Source organism: Salvia miltiorrhiza, chromosome 2 (genome assembly GCF_028751815.1).
Source record: "Salvia miltiorrhiza cultivar Shanhuang (shh) chromosome 2, IMPLAD_Smil_shh, whole genome shotgun sequence".
Classification (NCBI taxonomy): Eukaryota; Viridiplantae; Streptophyta; class Magnoliopsida; order Lamiales; family Lamiaceae; genus Salvia; species Salvia miltiorrhiza.
The window spans coordinates 34,831,445-34,847,762 of NC_080388.1; the positions used below are offsets into that span (position 1 = coordinate 34,831,445).

The window sequence follows — 16,318 nt, forward strand, 5'->3', positions numbered from 1 at the left end:
ACATCAAATTTAGAAAAAATAATAAAAGTGATGAGCAGATCAGTTAATAAAATATTATTTCTTTAATCAGTGTGTTCGAGTTTTTTTTTTTTTAATTTTTTTTTAATTATGAATAGTGTGTTTGAGTTTTGAGTGAGCTAGTTTACTAACATTAGTGTGGGTGTGCGCAGTAAAAAGAAATCAGAAGTAGGTGAAATCCGTTATTCCTTTTGACAAATCTGCACCAAACAAATGAATGCTGTTGAGACTCAACAAGTCATGTGACCATTTTTAGAAAATAAGAGGTTATTGTGCACACTGCCAGCATGGCAACAAAGTTGCTGTCTCCTATCCAGCCAGGCTGCATGCTGATGTGTCTCGCTAATTTGCCATTCAAATCAGCAGCTCGTCTCGGCAAATTAACCAACACGTGGCATCAACGACCAATCACCGATAGCTGGGGCGTTGACTCACCCAGATTCTGAGGTGGCAATTCTCAGCTGTAAGCAAAAGGTTGTTAACGTCGTCGTTTCGCTTCCTCTCAATTGGTCGTCCAGTTAAGACGCCGTTAACTTCCCCCCAAAAAAACCTTGCACTCCAACTAAAGTCACTTTCCCCAATCTCACTCCTCCGATTATATTCACCTTGCTTTTCCTTCTGCAATTTGATGAAATTGAACCAGTAGCCCTCTCTCTGTCGGCAGCAATGGCGGATCGGTATACGAAATGGATGAAGGAAGAGTTCAAAACATATGCCTACATTCTCATCTACATCGCCCTCTCCAGCGGCCAGATATTCTTTAACAAGGTCCCCTTATTATTACCATTCACCACCGTTTCTCTCTGATTTCTTTCATAACTGCGCGCGTTTGCCCTAGTTGGGTTTAACGTCGCGGTTATTCATGCAAACATTTTATCGAGCAAGTGGTAGGGATGCATGATTGATCGGTTAAAGCTTTAGATCTGTTGAATGTGCCTGATTGAAGTGGTAAAATTTGATTTTAGGTGCTCCGCTTTTGCTGCAACTTGTCTTCCTCTGCTGTGATTAAGTAATTTGTTATTGTCTGTCTGGATGAACTATGTTGAAGTAATTCACTTCTTTTTCATATATAAGTTTCAGAATCTAGAAAATACATGTTACTGAGTTATGGTGCTTGGTATCATAGCACAAAATTGCTACATGATTGTATTCCTTATGTTGAGTTTCTACTTCCCACATAAGGTTGGTTTTGATATGATTCAAGATCCATCGGTGAAAATAGATTACAAGCTTCTTGATATATATTTCACTCGGATATATTGACTTAAGCTACTTGCATCAATATCAAGTAAGTGGAGCAAGCATTCTGTGACTTCTGTCTATTTTGAAGTACTTAGCTGTATACAAAGAGCAGATACTAATGACTTTTTTATGGTTTAACTATCACCAAGAATGAATGTCAGGACTGATATAATTCCTAAGTTGTGGTTCATTGCCATGCCATGCCATGCCATGCTTCATCGTTGGTCTTTCTTATTTTTCAACTTCTACTATACTCGAGTGTTGCATTGCCATTTTATAATAAACCGAATAAACAATACACATACTGAATATATTTATAAGCATGCCACTGTTGCAGTTCCTAGCATGAACAGGCATCTCACAATCCTTTCCCTTGCTTAGTTATGAATGGTTGTGACTTGTGATATATACCAGGCATTTTACCTTTTTCTGGGATTTGTGTATTTTGGACTAAGGAGGAAAATATGTCTTGATGTTAAGTACGTGTTTTGCTTCAAGTTACATAGGTATGTCTAACCTAGTTGATATACCTTTTTCTGAAATGCAGTGGGTTTTATCATCAAAGGAAATGAATTTCCCTTATCCTCTTGGATTAACGCTGCTTCACATGATATTCTCATCGGTTCTATGTTTTGTGGTTACCAAAGTTCTCAAGGTAATTATTCAAAACTGAAGCTTCTTGATTTGGATAGTTCACACTATATAGTATTAATACTCTAAAAATTGCTCATTTTTTACAGATCATGAAAGTTGAGGAAGGAATGACTTTGGATATGTGAGTGCTCTAAATTTTAATTGCTGTGCTGCATTTGTTTTTAACTTCTTCTGTTGTTTTGTGTATGTTCCTAAAGAACAGACAAAAAGACATAAAACAAAGTTATGGTTGGTATTATAGACACATTGTTATAATGGAATGAGTAATATGAGAAATAAAAAAATCTACAATTTTATTCTTATTATCATTGTTCTAAAATTCGATATTTGTTTGATAGATTTCCTTTGGAATTTCTTAAATACCTGTCATTTTGCATTAATCTTGAAGTCCCAAGTTTTACTGTAATAGTTTATTGCTATTGAATTCTTAAAAAATATTGGTTCTGAATGCACAGATACATATGGTCTGTTGTCCCAATTGGTGGGATGTTTGCTATGACACTTTGGCTTGGGAACACTGCTTACCTCTACATATCTGTTGCCTTTGCTCAAATGCTAAAAGCAATCAGTAAGTAAGAGAATGTTCATTTAATGGTGTAATAGTCGTTATTGTCAATATTACACATTAGCAAGCAAACTTTTTCCAATATAGGTTTAGTACTACTGCCTAACACTCTTGGTTACAACTACAGTGCCAGTCGCTGTTTTCATTCTTGGGGTATTAGCAGGACTTGAAGTGATGAATACCAGGATGCTTCTGATAATGTCAGTTATCAGTTTTGGGGTACTCGTAGCATCTTATGGAGAAATAAGTATCAGTTGGATTGGTGTTGTTTACCAAATGGGAGGTGTGGTTGGGGAAGCCCTCAGGCTGATATTCATGGAGATTTTTGTGAAACGGAAAGGATTAAAACTAAACCCAATTTCCATGATGTACTATGTTAGCCCCTGCAGGCAAGCATTCTAATACTACTGTAATGATGGGAACTTTTTTTTTTTTTTTCTTTTCCATCAATTCTAAATGAAGGTGTATTTCATATTTTTAAACTTAATTTGGTGATTGTGCAGTGCTGTTTGCCTATTAATCCCATGGATCTTCCTGGAGATGCCTAAGATGGATGCACGGGGGACATGGAGCTTCAAACAACCTCTTATTCTCATACTGAATTCTCTCTGCACTTTTGCACTCAATATTTCAGTTTTTCTCGTCATTTCACATACAAGTGCTTTGACCATTCGCGTGGCTGGTGTTGTCAAGGACTGGGTTGTAGTTCTACTATCAGCACTCATTTTTGCTGATACGACACTGACACCTATCAATCTCTTTGGTTATGCTGTTGGTAAGTATGAATATCTTCCAGTAAACTCAAATGACTTGGGTTGAAAATTTTAGCAATCTAATTAAAGTTTTCATCATCATAAGTGAAGTCATGTTATTCAACACTCACCTTTTGGCTTTTGTTTGGGTTAAACATTATTAAGTTTAAGAGGGCACTACAGCTTTATCCTACTGCCTGTTTGCAGCATGGGGCTAGTAAGTTAGAGTAGGCTTGGTTTTAATTTATTTTATGCAAGATTACCTTTCACGGTTGTTTTACTGAAATTGCTTCACAAATGCGTAAACTAGATGTCTTATTTCAATTCTTAATAGCGTGCATTATGATTAAATGAAAACTCTGTGTTACTGCAGCAATTGCTGGGGTAGCAGCATACAATAACCACAAGCTGAAGAAGGAAGCTTCCCGAGTTGCTCCAAACGAGCCTGCTGAATGAGTCCCCCTAGTTTCAACACCAAACTCGAATAGGCGAAACGAGGGAGCATACGGTCCTAACAGAACTCAGGTTTTTGGCACAGCTACGTCCTTCAATTCTGGATACATTTACACGCAACAAAGTAAACGCAGGATATCTGTCTAGCTAAACCCCGATGTTTAATACAGTGATCATTGTATCATTTATTTATTGTTATAGTCTCAAATCAGTTTTTGCAACATACTGTAATCTGACCCCATGTACAGTAGAGATATGTACACATTCATTTTTGTGCAGAAAGGATACAACAGCCTTAAAGAAACTTGCCCGCCTCATATCATCTTTGAATTTGTACTTTGCACTTTATGCGAACTATTTTAATTTATATTTTATTCCATTGTGTGCATTTATGTCGAATTGTCGATGCATTTGAATGAAAGTGTTAATGGTTAAAAATGCTCATTTTTATACTCCCTCCGTCCACGAAATGAGTACCCATTTGTGGACGACACGGGTTTTAAGAAATGTATTGAGTGTAGTGTGAATAGAATAAGGGTTCCACATTTTTTAGTGTATTAATTAAAAAGTTTTGTGGGGTACACTTGTCAAAAAGGGAAATGGGTATTCATTTCGTGGACGGAGGGAGTAACTTCTAATTAAAAATGTCCACTTTTATAAATAAAAAAATTGATCCTATGTCTAAATTAAGAGGAAGGATCGAAATTGTCCTTAAATGTTGATGACTTTACATCATTTTTTGTGTTAAATCTTTACACTTTTCTGACACAAGTACAACTATATAAAAAAAATGTAAGAAAAAATAAAAAATAGCTTATTATCTGAAAAGCAGATTGCCACCTGGGCAGCAATCTATTTTTTCGACCCTCAAATTTTCAATAAAAAAAGTAACTCGTCGGTCGAAAAAGTAGGTTGTCGCCTAGAAGACAACCTCACTAAGTAGGTTGCCGCCACCAACAAATTATTTTTATTTTATAAATACATTGATTGAGACATTAAGAATAATTTAGTCAATTTAAGTATAAACACAATAATTTTATAATTTATAAAAGTGAGCCTTTTTCATTTCAATTTAAAGAAAATGAGTATTTCTAATTTTTACTCGTTATGAAATCACTTTTCTGGTGATTTCATTAGTCTAGAAATCTATTCGTGATTTTGGGTGGCTTTCGATTAATTCGGAATCTTTCAGTTTTCTAATATCGTGTAGAAGAATGTGTAACATGAGTGTGCCAAAATCGATTTTAAGTATATCTCCTCCTTGATATATATAATCAGAAAATTCGAAGATGAAGTCGTATTTGCTAAATCTCGAAATTTAAACATATCATGCTGATTGAGATTTGAGAACACGAACGGCGAACCTATCTATTGTTCTATGACATTAAAATAAAAATTGTAAGTTGATTTAACTTTGTAAGAATATTGAAAATATTTTCTTAACATAAGTGGAAACGGCAACGAGATTACGTTTAGGTGGCAAAGTGAGTATCTTTTTTTCCTTCATCTTTTAGTTAAGATTTGGGATTTTTTTTCTTTCTAATTGGTAGAATAGAAAAGTGTCCACTAACAACACAATGCAACTAAAATTGAACAAATCACATGCATGAACAAAAACCAGTTTTGGTGGGCCTTGGGAATTGTAGCCTTTTTCTGGTCTGTGAGTAATATAGCAGGCTAACTGCCTAACAAATTGCAGATTTTAGACTGCTATCTCCAACTTGGATTCCTCTCTGCTGCATTGTAATTTGGTGAAAAAGAGTTGTTGTTCACGTGTAATGCCATATATTTTTAACTTACCTTCATCTTTCTTTCTTTTTTTCTTTTTTTTTTCTATTTGTCACACTATTAGTATTTAACAATAACAGTAATACTATTTGAATAAAATATATTCAAACAAAAAGTGATTAAATACTTTCAAAAATTAATTTATTTAAAAAATTTGATTCAAAATAAAAAATAATTTAATTAATTTTATTATTTTCTCCATATTATAGTTTTTTGTAATTTTTTAATTTACAAAACTTGTAAAAATATTTAAAAAGTTACAAAAAAAACTATAATGTAGAGAAAACAATAAAACGAACTAAATTCCATTTCAATTTGAACCAAAAATTTAAATAAATCAATTTTTAAAAAGTATTTAACTTTTTTTATCCAACATATCAGTTCTGTTTTGTCCAAATAGCTATACTCATTATTTAATCTAACTCCTAATTCTTTAAAATTTAGGCCCAATTGTCATCGTTCAATACATGAAACATTGCGTATGATATAGTGAAATTAAGTGAAGTTTAGTGACAAATTAAGTTGAATTTGTTAATGTTGATAACAGAGGACAGGGACTCCCAGACACCCCACCACCCTTCTCTTCAAGAACACCATTATCCGTAATAGGTAAATGACAAAGTATGGGGAAAAGATGATTAAGACACCACTTATCAAGAAAATAATAGAACTAATATTACATACATATGTATATATTGTAAATTTTTATACATGCAAACTGAATTTTTGCCCATAGAGTTAGGTGGATAATGAAGAAAAGACTGTGAAACACACAAGAAGGGTGTGGCAGAGAGCAGCCCATTTGCCCACTGATCGGATGCGGTTTTAAATTCTAACCTCCAAAAGCTAATCCTCAATTTTGTGCCACTCCATTCATGACCACCACATCCTTTGTCGTCTTCCTCTGTTTTCCCCAAATCTTCTTGTTTTTTAGCAATTATTTGTCAATATTTTTCTTGGCTCACTGCCATTCGAGTTTATCTACTATACTAGTACTAGTACTCCCTCTACTGCTACTCCTTTGCATGCACTCTGCTCATTTTTCTTGAGCCTTCAGGTCTCTCTCTCTCTCTCTCTCTCTCTCTCTCTTGTTGATTGGAAGAAAAGAGGTTTCTTTTTGTCACCCAAGTTTTTATTTTGAAAATCTATTTAGTTTAGTGAAGATATGATTTCACTAATGCTGTGGTTTATTAAGGAATCGGTAATGATGATGTTAGATTATACTAATATATAGGAAAAGCTGTTTCTTTCACCAATTTTATGCGATTGTTTTTTGAAACCAATTTTATGTGATTGTTAAGTGTTCCTTCTCTGGACTGGACTGGACTGCACTGCCCTTAGATGACTTACAAAGACAGTTCTTAACTTGTATTTTGTTGTTGTTAATCTTTTTGGAGAGCGTTACTGATTGAAGGTTTATGTGCGGCGCTGAGAAGAAGTAATTCTGAATTAGTTTTGATTTCCGTTTCTTACGTTTTCTATTATTGTCGTTATGTATTCTCAAAAAAAAATTATTGTGGTGGGCTTATGTTTTGTGTATGGGCCTGGATAGGAGTAGCTTATTAATAAGCGTTTCTACGGTAAATAAGGAAGGGTGTGTGTCAACTTTGCAGCGTTGGCTTGAGTTTATCTTCCTACCATCTTAACTCTATCACTTACCCAATGGTGTTTGTGATCTAATATACATATTTTTTTTTGTATGAAGATCAAAGCAAGGGATTTGTGAAAAAGGCAGTGCAGAGATGGGTGAGATCACAAACGTAAGCGAGTACCAGGCTATTGCCAAGGAGAAATTGCCGAAAATGGTGTATGACTATTATGCTTCGGGCGCCGAGGACCAATGGACTCTTGCTGAGAACAGAAATGCATTTTCGAGGATTCTGTAAGTTCAGTTGCTTTAGGATCATCATCATCATCATCATCTTGTGAGCTGCTATATGATGAGTTGGTTTCTTTCTTTGTATGCAGGTTTAGGCCCCGGATTCTGATTGATGTGAGCAAGATCGACATGGCTACCACTGTGTTGGGCTTCAAGATCTCTATGCCAATCATGATTGCCCCCACTGCTATGCAGAAAATGGCTCACCCTGATGGTAACCAATATGGGACTACTAACCTAATACTCCATTAAAATGCCATTTGCACTACTCTGCTCATAACAATTCTGACTTACTTCGTCGTAGAAAAAATGATTGTTTTCAAGTTATGTGAGAGATTATTGTGAAAGGAAGCCTTTTGAAACTCGGTTACTTGTGATGTGTTCGCTTGCAATCTACATATATATGTTTACTTGTGAAGTTATGTGCAAGATTATTGTAAGGCTTTCAATATGTTGTGAAAGGAAGCCTTTTGAAACTTGTTACTCTTCATGATTGATAAGACAAAATTAGCTCAAATGATAGAAATTATCAAGGGTTTTGGGATATCCCAAAGTTTTAATCAATCTTAGTAAGAAAGGGATTAGCTTTACCATCAAGGTTAATCCTCAAAAAAGTAAACGCCACCTTGTTTGATTGAGCTTGTCTATGCATACATACCTTAACTATTGCCTTGTGATTTATTATGCAGGTGAGTATGCAACAGCTAGAGCTGCATCAGCGGCTGGAACTATCATGGTTTGGTTTCTCTCTTCTCAAAATTTGTTGTATTAGAATCTGGATATATCTTCAAACATAAGCATAGAATAAATCAGAAACTGGTATTATTCTTGAGATCCCAAATAATCTCCAATAGAGAAAAAACATAAGGCGTTAAACATCTAGGAGGCTTAAACTCACAGTTTATATAGCTGAGAGATCGAAAACCAGACTACTACATAAACTTCCTAGTTGGACTTAACTCATGAGAAATATTTATCTAGTTTTTCTGTTCATAACGTTCAGACACTGTCGTCGTGGGCCACTTCCAGCGTTGAAGAAGTAGCCTCCACGGGACCTGGCATTAGATTCTTCCAGCTTTATGTGAGTCTGCAGTTGCAATCTTGAATGGACACTGAGATATTTATCATGATAAATAACTGAGTCATGCCTGTCTTGGCTTATGTTTCAGGTCTACAAGGACAGGAACGTCGTGGCTCAGCTTGTGAGGAGAGCTGAAAGGGCGGGTTTCAAGGCCATTGCACTCACTGTGGACACCCCAAGATTGGGACGCCGTGAATCTGATATCAAGAACAGGTTCGAACATTAAACACATCATCACATTTAGACAGATGGTAACCTACTGATCTGTTGTTATATCCAGATTTGTTTTGCCACCGGGCTTGACACTGAAAAACTTTGAGGGTTTGAACCTCGGGAAGATGGATCAAGTAAGTACCACCATATATCATTTTTTAGCTTGTCAACATCCTTTCATTCATGATGCTCGTATCTTCACTGCACATTAACGCGGTGTAGGCCAATGACTCTGGTCTTGCTTCGTATGTTGCTGGTCAAATTGATCGTACATTGAGCTGGAAGGTAATCTTTTCTATTCATCATAGGTTGAGGTGACTAGGCATCTGGATTTACAAGGTGAGAAATTGATGAGGTTTTTTGTATGATATAAATGAAGGATGTTAAGTGGCTGCAATCAATCACTTCAATGCCAATCTTGGTGAAGGGTGTGCTCACTGCAGAGGATGGTAAGAGAAGCAACCATTAAAACTCTCTCGTGTGTGTGTGAATACATACTAATGTAGCAAGAAACATATATGCATGCAGCAAGGATTGCTGTCCAGAGTGGAGCTGCTGGCATCATCGTCTCCAACCATGGCGCTCGCCAGCTGGACTATGTGCCCTCGACTATCATGGCTTTGGAGGAGGTACTCAACTTGCCAAAATCCAATTCTACATATTGATAGTTTTGAACTTGGCAAGCTCCTTTCTGCCTTTGCACTTGAGGGCCAATCTCACTGCTCTCTCCGCTTGTCTAGTCTCTAACGAGCAGTCGGTTTTTCAGGTGGTGAAAGGTGCACAAGGGCGGGTTCCGGTGTTCTTGGATGGAGGTGTCCGCCGTGGAACAGATGTGTTCAAGGCATTGGCACTAGGAGCCGCTGGCATCTTTGTAAGTTGGATATAGCACACACTAACACTAACACAAACACAAAGTTTTTGCTTGGTTTTGTTTGACCGAGCATGGAGATATAATTGTCAGATTGGGCGACCGGTGGTGTTCTCGTTGGCTGCGGACGGAGAGGCCGGCATCAGGAAAGTGCTGCAGATGCTGCGCGATGAGTTTGAGCTGACGATGGCGTTGAGTGGTTGCCGCTCGCTTAGTGAGATCACGCGCAACCACATTGTCACTGAGTGGGATGCTCCTCGAGGCCTCCCGGCCCCTAGGTTATAAGAGATGCGTGCATTAAAAAACATAAACATAAGAGATCCATGTGAAAAACCTATATATTTTGTTTCATGTTGTCAAATATTCTCAACTTCTTCATTCTACTCATTTGTCTTTACATAAGCTTTTGAATGATGATGGAACACTTATATTACTTGCCTCATTGTATATTCTTACATAATTATTTACCAACTATTTCGAGCTTTTGTGCACATTTTTGAATTCTTGAAATGCACCACGTTTATTCGTACCATGTCGTATTCACTTTTTCCATTTTGTCACCTTAAATTTTTTATTTTTGTAGATTTAGCAAATTCCACTATTTTTCGGCACTTCAAATCTGTTTTCTTTTCTATTTGGTCACTTAATTGAATTTTCTATTTCAATTTCCATATACTTTTTTTATTTCAAAAATTTGAAAAATCAAAATATTATATATACCAATATTGCAAATTTAACACGACAAAGAAGTTCGTATGTCAATATATGAAATTTATTGCTATTAGCCTTTTTTTTTCAAGAAAAAAAAAAAAACGTAAAATATGAGACTAAGTGAGAGCTAATGCAACTATGTAAGTATGAGTGTCAAAATAGATACGATCCGATCTTGATTTTATGGGCAGGTCTAAGTTTGGAGGCGGCTGGGCAGTAGGAAATTTAGCGTAATAGTATTGTGTTGGCGGCCCAAAAAGTGCATTCGGCTAGTGGGCTTATCTCGGCCCGCCTCGGGTATTTTACACTAGAAATCATTTTTGTCGGACAAAAAATCAGTGTTGTGGCAGTTCGTGGATGGTATGATAGCCTCCATTTTACTCTTTATAGTCCTTTATCTTAAATAATAATTAAATATAATTAAAAATTTATTATTTTATCTTATATTTCATTGCCTCAAATTAATTACATAACTGATTAAAATTGGAATTGAAGAAGAAAGGAGCAACATCGCTAGAGCGGCATTGTAGCCAGGAGCGGAGCCAGACTTTCGATTCAGGGGGGTCCAAAATTTCTTTTAAAAGAAAACTAATAATTAAATTAAAAAATTAAAAATAAAATAAAATAAAAATAAATGATAATCAATAAAACAATTATAATATTATTTAAACTAGGGCAAATTGCATAGAAATACCTCACTTTAATCAAAATTTAGTTTTTTGACAATCTTTTTAATTGTTGCAAAAATTTCAACGAGCTTTCAATTTGTTGAAATGTACGTCCGGATAAATTTTCCGGCCAAATTATATATGAGTTGGCAACCGGAATGCCAACATGGCATTAGAAATGCCAAATCACACCCACCCTCCCCCTCCCACGTCACCCCCCTCTCTCTCTTCCCCATCCCCCTCTCCACGTCAGCTCTGACCTTCTCTCTCACTTCCTCCACCGCCGCCACAACCGCCCAGATCTGCCCAGAATCTTGACCTTCGTCGGCTCTCCCTCTTTCTCCACCTCCATCGGACGCTTCCGTTTCCCCCATCTCCCACAGCTGCTACTTCCACTGCCCCCCCTCTCTCTCTCTCACATTCCGTTGCGGCCTTCCCTTGTATCTCCAAACTCATTTAGGTTGCCAGCTTTCTTGAGTTTTAATTAAGTCAAGAGCTCCATGGAGGCTGCTGAGGTCGTCTGAAATCGTAAGACATATGAGTCATAAAAGGGGATCTAGGGTTTCGTAGGAGGAATGAGGATGAAGTATGCGATGAGTTTGGGTGTCTGTTGTTAAGTCGGAGAGAGAGAGAGGGGTCGGGAAAGGAAAGCAACGGAGGTTGGCTTCACCCGACCACTGTTGTCGCCGGATTTCAGATTGCAGCGGTGAGAGAGGTTGTGTCTGGGCGAGAGAGTTCTTACTGTGTGACATGTGTGTCCTATTTTGAGGGAGAAACAGAGAGAGAATCTTTGGCGAGAGATGAGGGGGCTCAAGGCGATGGCGGCGGCGTTGCCACTGCGGTTGTCTGAAGATTGAGGAGGCGGCGCTTGGGGCGGTATGATTTTTGTGTGTGTGTGTATGTGCGCTGTGAGATGGTGAGACATGGATAGAGATTAGGCGAGAGGGAGATGGTGGCGGTGGTGTGGCGGTTCGACGCACCAGACGGGGCGTTTGGTATAAGTGGAGAAGATTTCCAACTCTAGCGGCTCGATCTCCGCCGTGGTGGCGCACAGCCACCCGAAGGAGCTGAGCGACTGCGTGATTTGGGGCTGGAGGAATCTCGACCACTCGTTGTTGGGGGATCTCAGAGACGCGGAAGGGGCGGGAGTTGGGGAATCCGGGAACGGCGAAGACGATGGCGCTGGCGCGGGGTTGGAGGACATCCGACGACCGTTGATCTGGGCGGTCAGGCGGCCGTTCATTTAGGAGGGGAAAGAGTGACGTGGAAGGGGGGTTTGTGAGTGTGATTTGGCCTTTTTGTTGCTACGTTGGCATTCTGACTGCCAACTCAGATTTAATTTTGGCCGAAAAATTTCTTCGGACGGACATTGCAACAAATTGAAAGCTCGTTGAAATTTTTGCAACAATTAAAAAGATTGTCAAAAAACCAGATTTTGGTATAAAGTGGGGTATTTTCATGCAATTTGCCCTTTAAACTACAAAAAATACATTTTAACTGATTTTCAAGCTCATATTCATGTTACGATGTATTTTGCAATAAAATTATTAAATATTGAATATTATATATAGTGCGAATACATGATACAGTCTCTTTCTAATTTAGAGAAATTTTTTAATTGAAATGGTACGAAACAATGTCGTTTAGGCCTCACAAAAACGTTGTCGTCTTTACTAATCCACGTAAGCTCAAATTCAACACTCTAGCTGTAACACCCTAATCTAACTAAAGAATAAAATATAAATTAAAGAAACTATTTAACACCTAACATCATATAATAAATAATTTTTGAAAATTTCAAAATAAATCATGTTCAAAAAGAGATAACTATTACATATATATATATATATATATATATATATATTACTCAAATAATATTTGAGTTTAAAAGTATCAAACCCTGATATATACATAACACAACGATATTATAACGTACTAAGTCAAACATGACTTGGAAAACAGTTTGAAGATCCAAAGCTATTACTAAAACAAAAGTATCTGATACTGTACAAAGTTCAAAAGAAGATAATTTCTTTTGACTCAAAAAGATTCGACGCGCCCATTTGACCCTCCACACGTCTCCAACATCAGTTACCTGCAAATATTAAATAAGGGATAAGCATACAAAGTATACTTAGTGTGGGATGTCATGCAATAATTGTCCACGTTAATAAAACGGTAACACATACGGTCACTTCATATATATCCTCAATATTCGCACTATGGCAATCTAAGGACTATTAAAGTCCCGGACCCTATTTACGGGCCCCTGGCGACATCCTCAAAATATACCTCAAATCGCATTATGGCAACCCAAGGACTGTGAAGTCCTGGACCCTATTTACGGGCCCCTAGCGATATCCTCAAAATATACGTCATAACACATATGGTAAACACATATTATTAAAATGGACAAGAATTGACCACAACATGTACTGAAATAAATCCCACACCTTAACTTGACTTGAAAATTTTACTTCGGTAATTCAAAATCACAGTCCACGTCTATTCGCGCCGCACCTAGTCAGATAACAATCAAATAATCAATATAAGGGCCTACTTGAAATTTAGAAATAATATAAATATAAATATTAAGAATTTATTTTAGAAAAACCATTAAAATTGTTGGTCTAATAAATTATAAGAGATCCTTTACTAAACAAAATTGGACTCAATATACTAAATGCATATATAACATCAAATTGCAGCCCAAATGTCCATTAATAAAATAAAATCTGAGCCCACATATTTAAATAAATTAGGCCCAAGAATTAGAAGCCCAACACTCATTGTCTTCCTCATTAAATCTCATCTCACTCACTCTCCTTAAATCATAACACACGCACGCACGCACGCAAAACACACACTCACACACGCACACAACCCAGCTCACCCTCTCTCAACCTTCCCGGCGCCGCCCAGCAATCCCTCTCTTTCCCCCGACCTCTCTCTCCCTCCCTGACCCCTCTCTTTCCCAGCCTCCCTCTCTCCCTCGACTTCTCTCTCTCGGCCAGACAGCCCATGGCGAAGAGCACCGACGCCGCCCCATACTCCGGCGAGCAGCCAGCCGTAGCCGCCGCTACACCCGACGCCATCTCCTCCAGCCCGACGCTGCCCCCCTTACTTCTTTCTATTCCTTAGCCAAACAGCCATCGGCGAGGCCGAAGCTGCCGCCTCCTTATTCCAGATCCGGCGCCCTCTTCTTTCTTCGGCCGGCAGAAACGACTGCCGTCGCCGCTACCGTGCCAGGCAGCAGCGTTGGCAGGCTGCCGCCTGCTTCCCTCTTCCTACTACAGTCGTTCCCTCCCCCCAACCAACCTTCCACTTCTCTCTAATTCTCCATTTCTTTCCACACTAATTCTATTTCCTTTTCCTGAGTAAGCTATGGGGTTCATTTTATATGATTTCTTATGAACAATCTTAGATTGATATGTTCGGATGTTCGAAAATGAAAAGATGTGTTCTTTTGATTTGATTTGAAAATCTGAGAATTTGATTTGGTTCAATGATATTCTGATAAATTTGTTGTTTTTGCTGCACAAAACCAACGAAAAGGGAGAAAAATGATGGATAGCTCATAGCTGTGATGACAGAATTTAAAATTATGAGAAGATCACAGAAAATAAAGGATTTACCGTCTGGAAATTGCAAGAACAGAGAGCCAGAAGAATGAGAAATTGAATGGTTAAGCTGGTGAAAGAATTAAAATAGAATGAGTAAAGATACGTGTCTACACTTAAACGGAAGAGAACATTTGGCTGAATCTATTAAACACACGTAACCATCTATCAAAAGTCAGCAACATATATTGATTAGTATATATATAGATATATGGGCTTTTACTAAAATGAAAAAGATCTCAGCCCATTAATAATATAAGGCCCAAATTAACTAAAAATACTTAAAATATAAATCTATATAGTATATATTTTTAAATTATCTATAATTTAAAGTCATACATCTAACTAGGGGCGCGACTAGATAATTCATAAACTGAGCATGATAAAATTTCAATGACTTCATAACAAATAAAATTCAAATTATTCAAAGATAAATAATTTTAAATAATTAAATTGAGTTCGGGCTGTCACAACCCTATCCACTAAAAGAAAATTTCGTCCTCGAAATTTAACTTACTTGGCTCTAAATGGGGGTAACGAGCTAAGATTTCTTCTTCGCGTTTCCAAGTGGCTTCGTCCGGTCCATGTCGGGTCCATTGAATTTTGACTAAGGGTATTTCTTTACCTCGCAAGACCTTTACTTTTCGATCCAGTATAACACTCGGCTCTTCCTCGTATGTGAGGTCCTTGTTGATTTGGAGATCCTCATGATGGATGATGTGACTAGGATTGTGTAAATATTTTCGCAGCATAGAGACGTGAAACACGATGTGTACGGCTGACAGCCCTGGCGTTAAAGTTAGACGATAGGCCACGTCCCCTATACGCTCTAGGATTTCAAACGGTCCTATGAACCGAGGTCTCAACTTTCCTTTTTTTTCCAAATCGAAGTACTCATTTCATGGGTGCCACTTTTAGAAATACTTTTTCACCGACTTCGAAATATAACTCCTTTCTTCTGCGATCTGCATAGGATTTCTGTCGATCCTGAGCCATCTTAATCATTTCTTTTATTTTCTCAATCACCTCGACCATTTTCTCAATGATCTTTGGGCCTAATATTTTCCGTTCACCAACTTCATCCCAATATAAAGGTAACCTACACTTTCTCCCATATAATGCCTCATACGGAGCCATGCCAAGAATCGTTTGGAAACTATTATTATATGCGAATTCTATCAGCGGTAAATGAACTTCCCAACCTCCTCCCATGTCCATGACACAAGTTCGCAACATATCTTCCAAAATCTGGATAGTTCTTTCGAATTGTCCGTCTGTTTGAAGATGATATGCAGTTGAGAAGTTGAGCTTAGTTCCCATGGCTGCGTGCAAGCTTTTTCAGAATTTGGACGTGAATCTTGGATCTCGATCAGAGACAATAGATACTGGGACTCCATGTAGTCTCACCACCTCTTGAACATATAATCTCGCCAGTTGATCCATTGAGTACGTCATCTTCACTGGGAGAAAATGTGCTGACTTAGTCAGTCGATCTATGACTACCCAAACTGCATCATGTCCCCGTGTCGTCCTCGGGAGGCTCACCAAAAAATCCATTGTAATGTGTTCCCATGTCCATTCAGGTATCTCCAAAGGGTTCAACAATCCAGACGGTCGTTGATGCTCAGCTTTCACCTGTTGACAAGTCATACATTTCCCAACATATTCGGCTATTGTTCTCTTCATCCCTCTCCACTAAAACGTTTTGCGCAAATCTTGATACATCTTGGTGCTTCCAGGGTGTGCCGTATAAGTCGTGCAATGCGCCTCATCTAAAATTTCTCTTATTAGTTCCTTATCCTTGGG

General features: G+C 37.8%; 3 protein-coding genes across 3 annotated transcripts in view; 2 read left to right on the forward strand and 1 right to left on the reverse strand.

Moving 5' to 3' along the window:
• The window catches only part of LOC131012154 (endoplasmic reticulum oxidoreductin-1-like), a 606,214-nt gene that overhangs the window by 298,473 nt on the left and 291,423 nt on the right, over positions 1-16,318 (reverse strand). The window lies entirely within an intron of this gene.
• Positions 516-3,988, forward strand: LOC131012162 (probable sugar phosphate/phosphate translocator At3g14410). The gene is made up of 7 exons (XM_057940081.1): positions 516-786; positions 1,808-1,915; positions 2,001-2,035; positions 2,370-2,482; positions 2,607-2,868; positions 2,983-3,254; positions 3,605-3,988. Exons 1-7 carry the CDS (start codon positions 685-687, stop codon positions 3,685-3,687), a joined length of 975 nt encoding a protein of 324 aa, XP_057796064.1. The 5' UTR covers positions 516-684; the 3' UTR covers positions 3,688-3,988.
• LOC131012157 (glycolate oxidase 1-like) lies at positions 6,531-9,946 on the forward strand. Its single transcript, XM_057940076.1, has 12 exons — positions 6,531-6,910; positions 7,178-7,354; positions 7,441-7,565; positions 8,041-8,087; positions 8,355-8,432; positions 8,521-8,645; positions 8,713-8,779; positions 8,868-8,930; positions 9,025-9,094; positions 9,174-9,274; positions 9,412-9,516; positions 9,607-9,946. Exons 1-12 carry the CDS (start codon positions 6,891-6,893, stop codon positions 9,796-9,798), a joined length of 1,170 nt encoding a protein of 389 aa, XP_057796059.1. The 5' UTR covers positions 6,531-6,890; the 3' UTR covers positions 9,799-9,946.

Excerpts from the sequence above, each read along its gene's own strand:
- LOC131012162 (XM_057940081.1), top strand. The coding sequence starts at position 685 with ATGGCGGATCGGTATACGAAATGGATGAAGGAAGAGTTCAAAACATAT. Across the intron at positions 2,036-2,369 it reads GAAGGAATGACTTTGGATAT|ATACATATGGTCTGTTGTCC; the intron begins GTGAGTGCTCTA and ends CTGAATGCACAG. Across the intron at positions 2,483-2,606 it reads TCAAATGCTAAAAGCAATCA|TGCCAGTCGCTGTTTTCATT; the intron begins GTAAGTAAGAGA and ends TTACAACTACAG.
- LOC131012157 (XM_057940076.1), top strand. The coding sequence starts at position 6,891 with ATGTGCGGCGCTGAGAAGAA. Across the intron at positions 8,780-8,867 it reads ACCTCGGGAAGATGGATCAA|GCCAATGACTCTGGTCTTGC; the intron begins GTAAGTACCACC and ends AACGCGGTGTAG. Across the intron at positions 9,517-9,606 it reads TAGGAGCCGCTGGCATCTTT|ATTGGGCGACCGGTGGTGTT; the intron begins GTAAGTTGGATA and ends TATAATTGTCAG.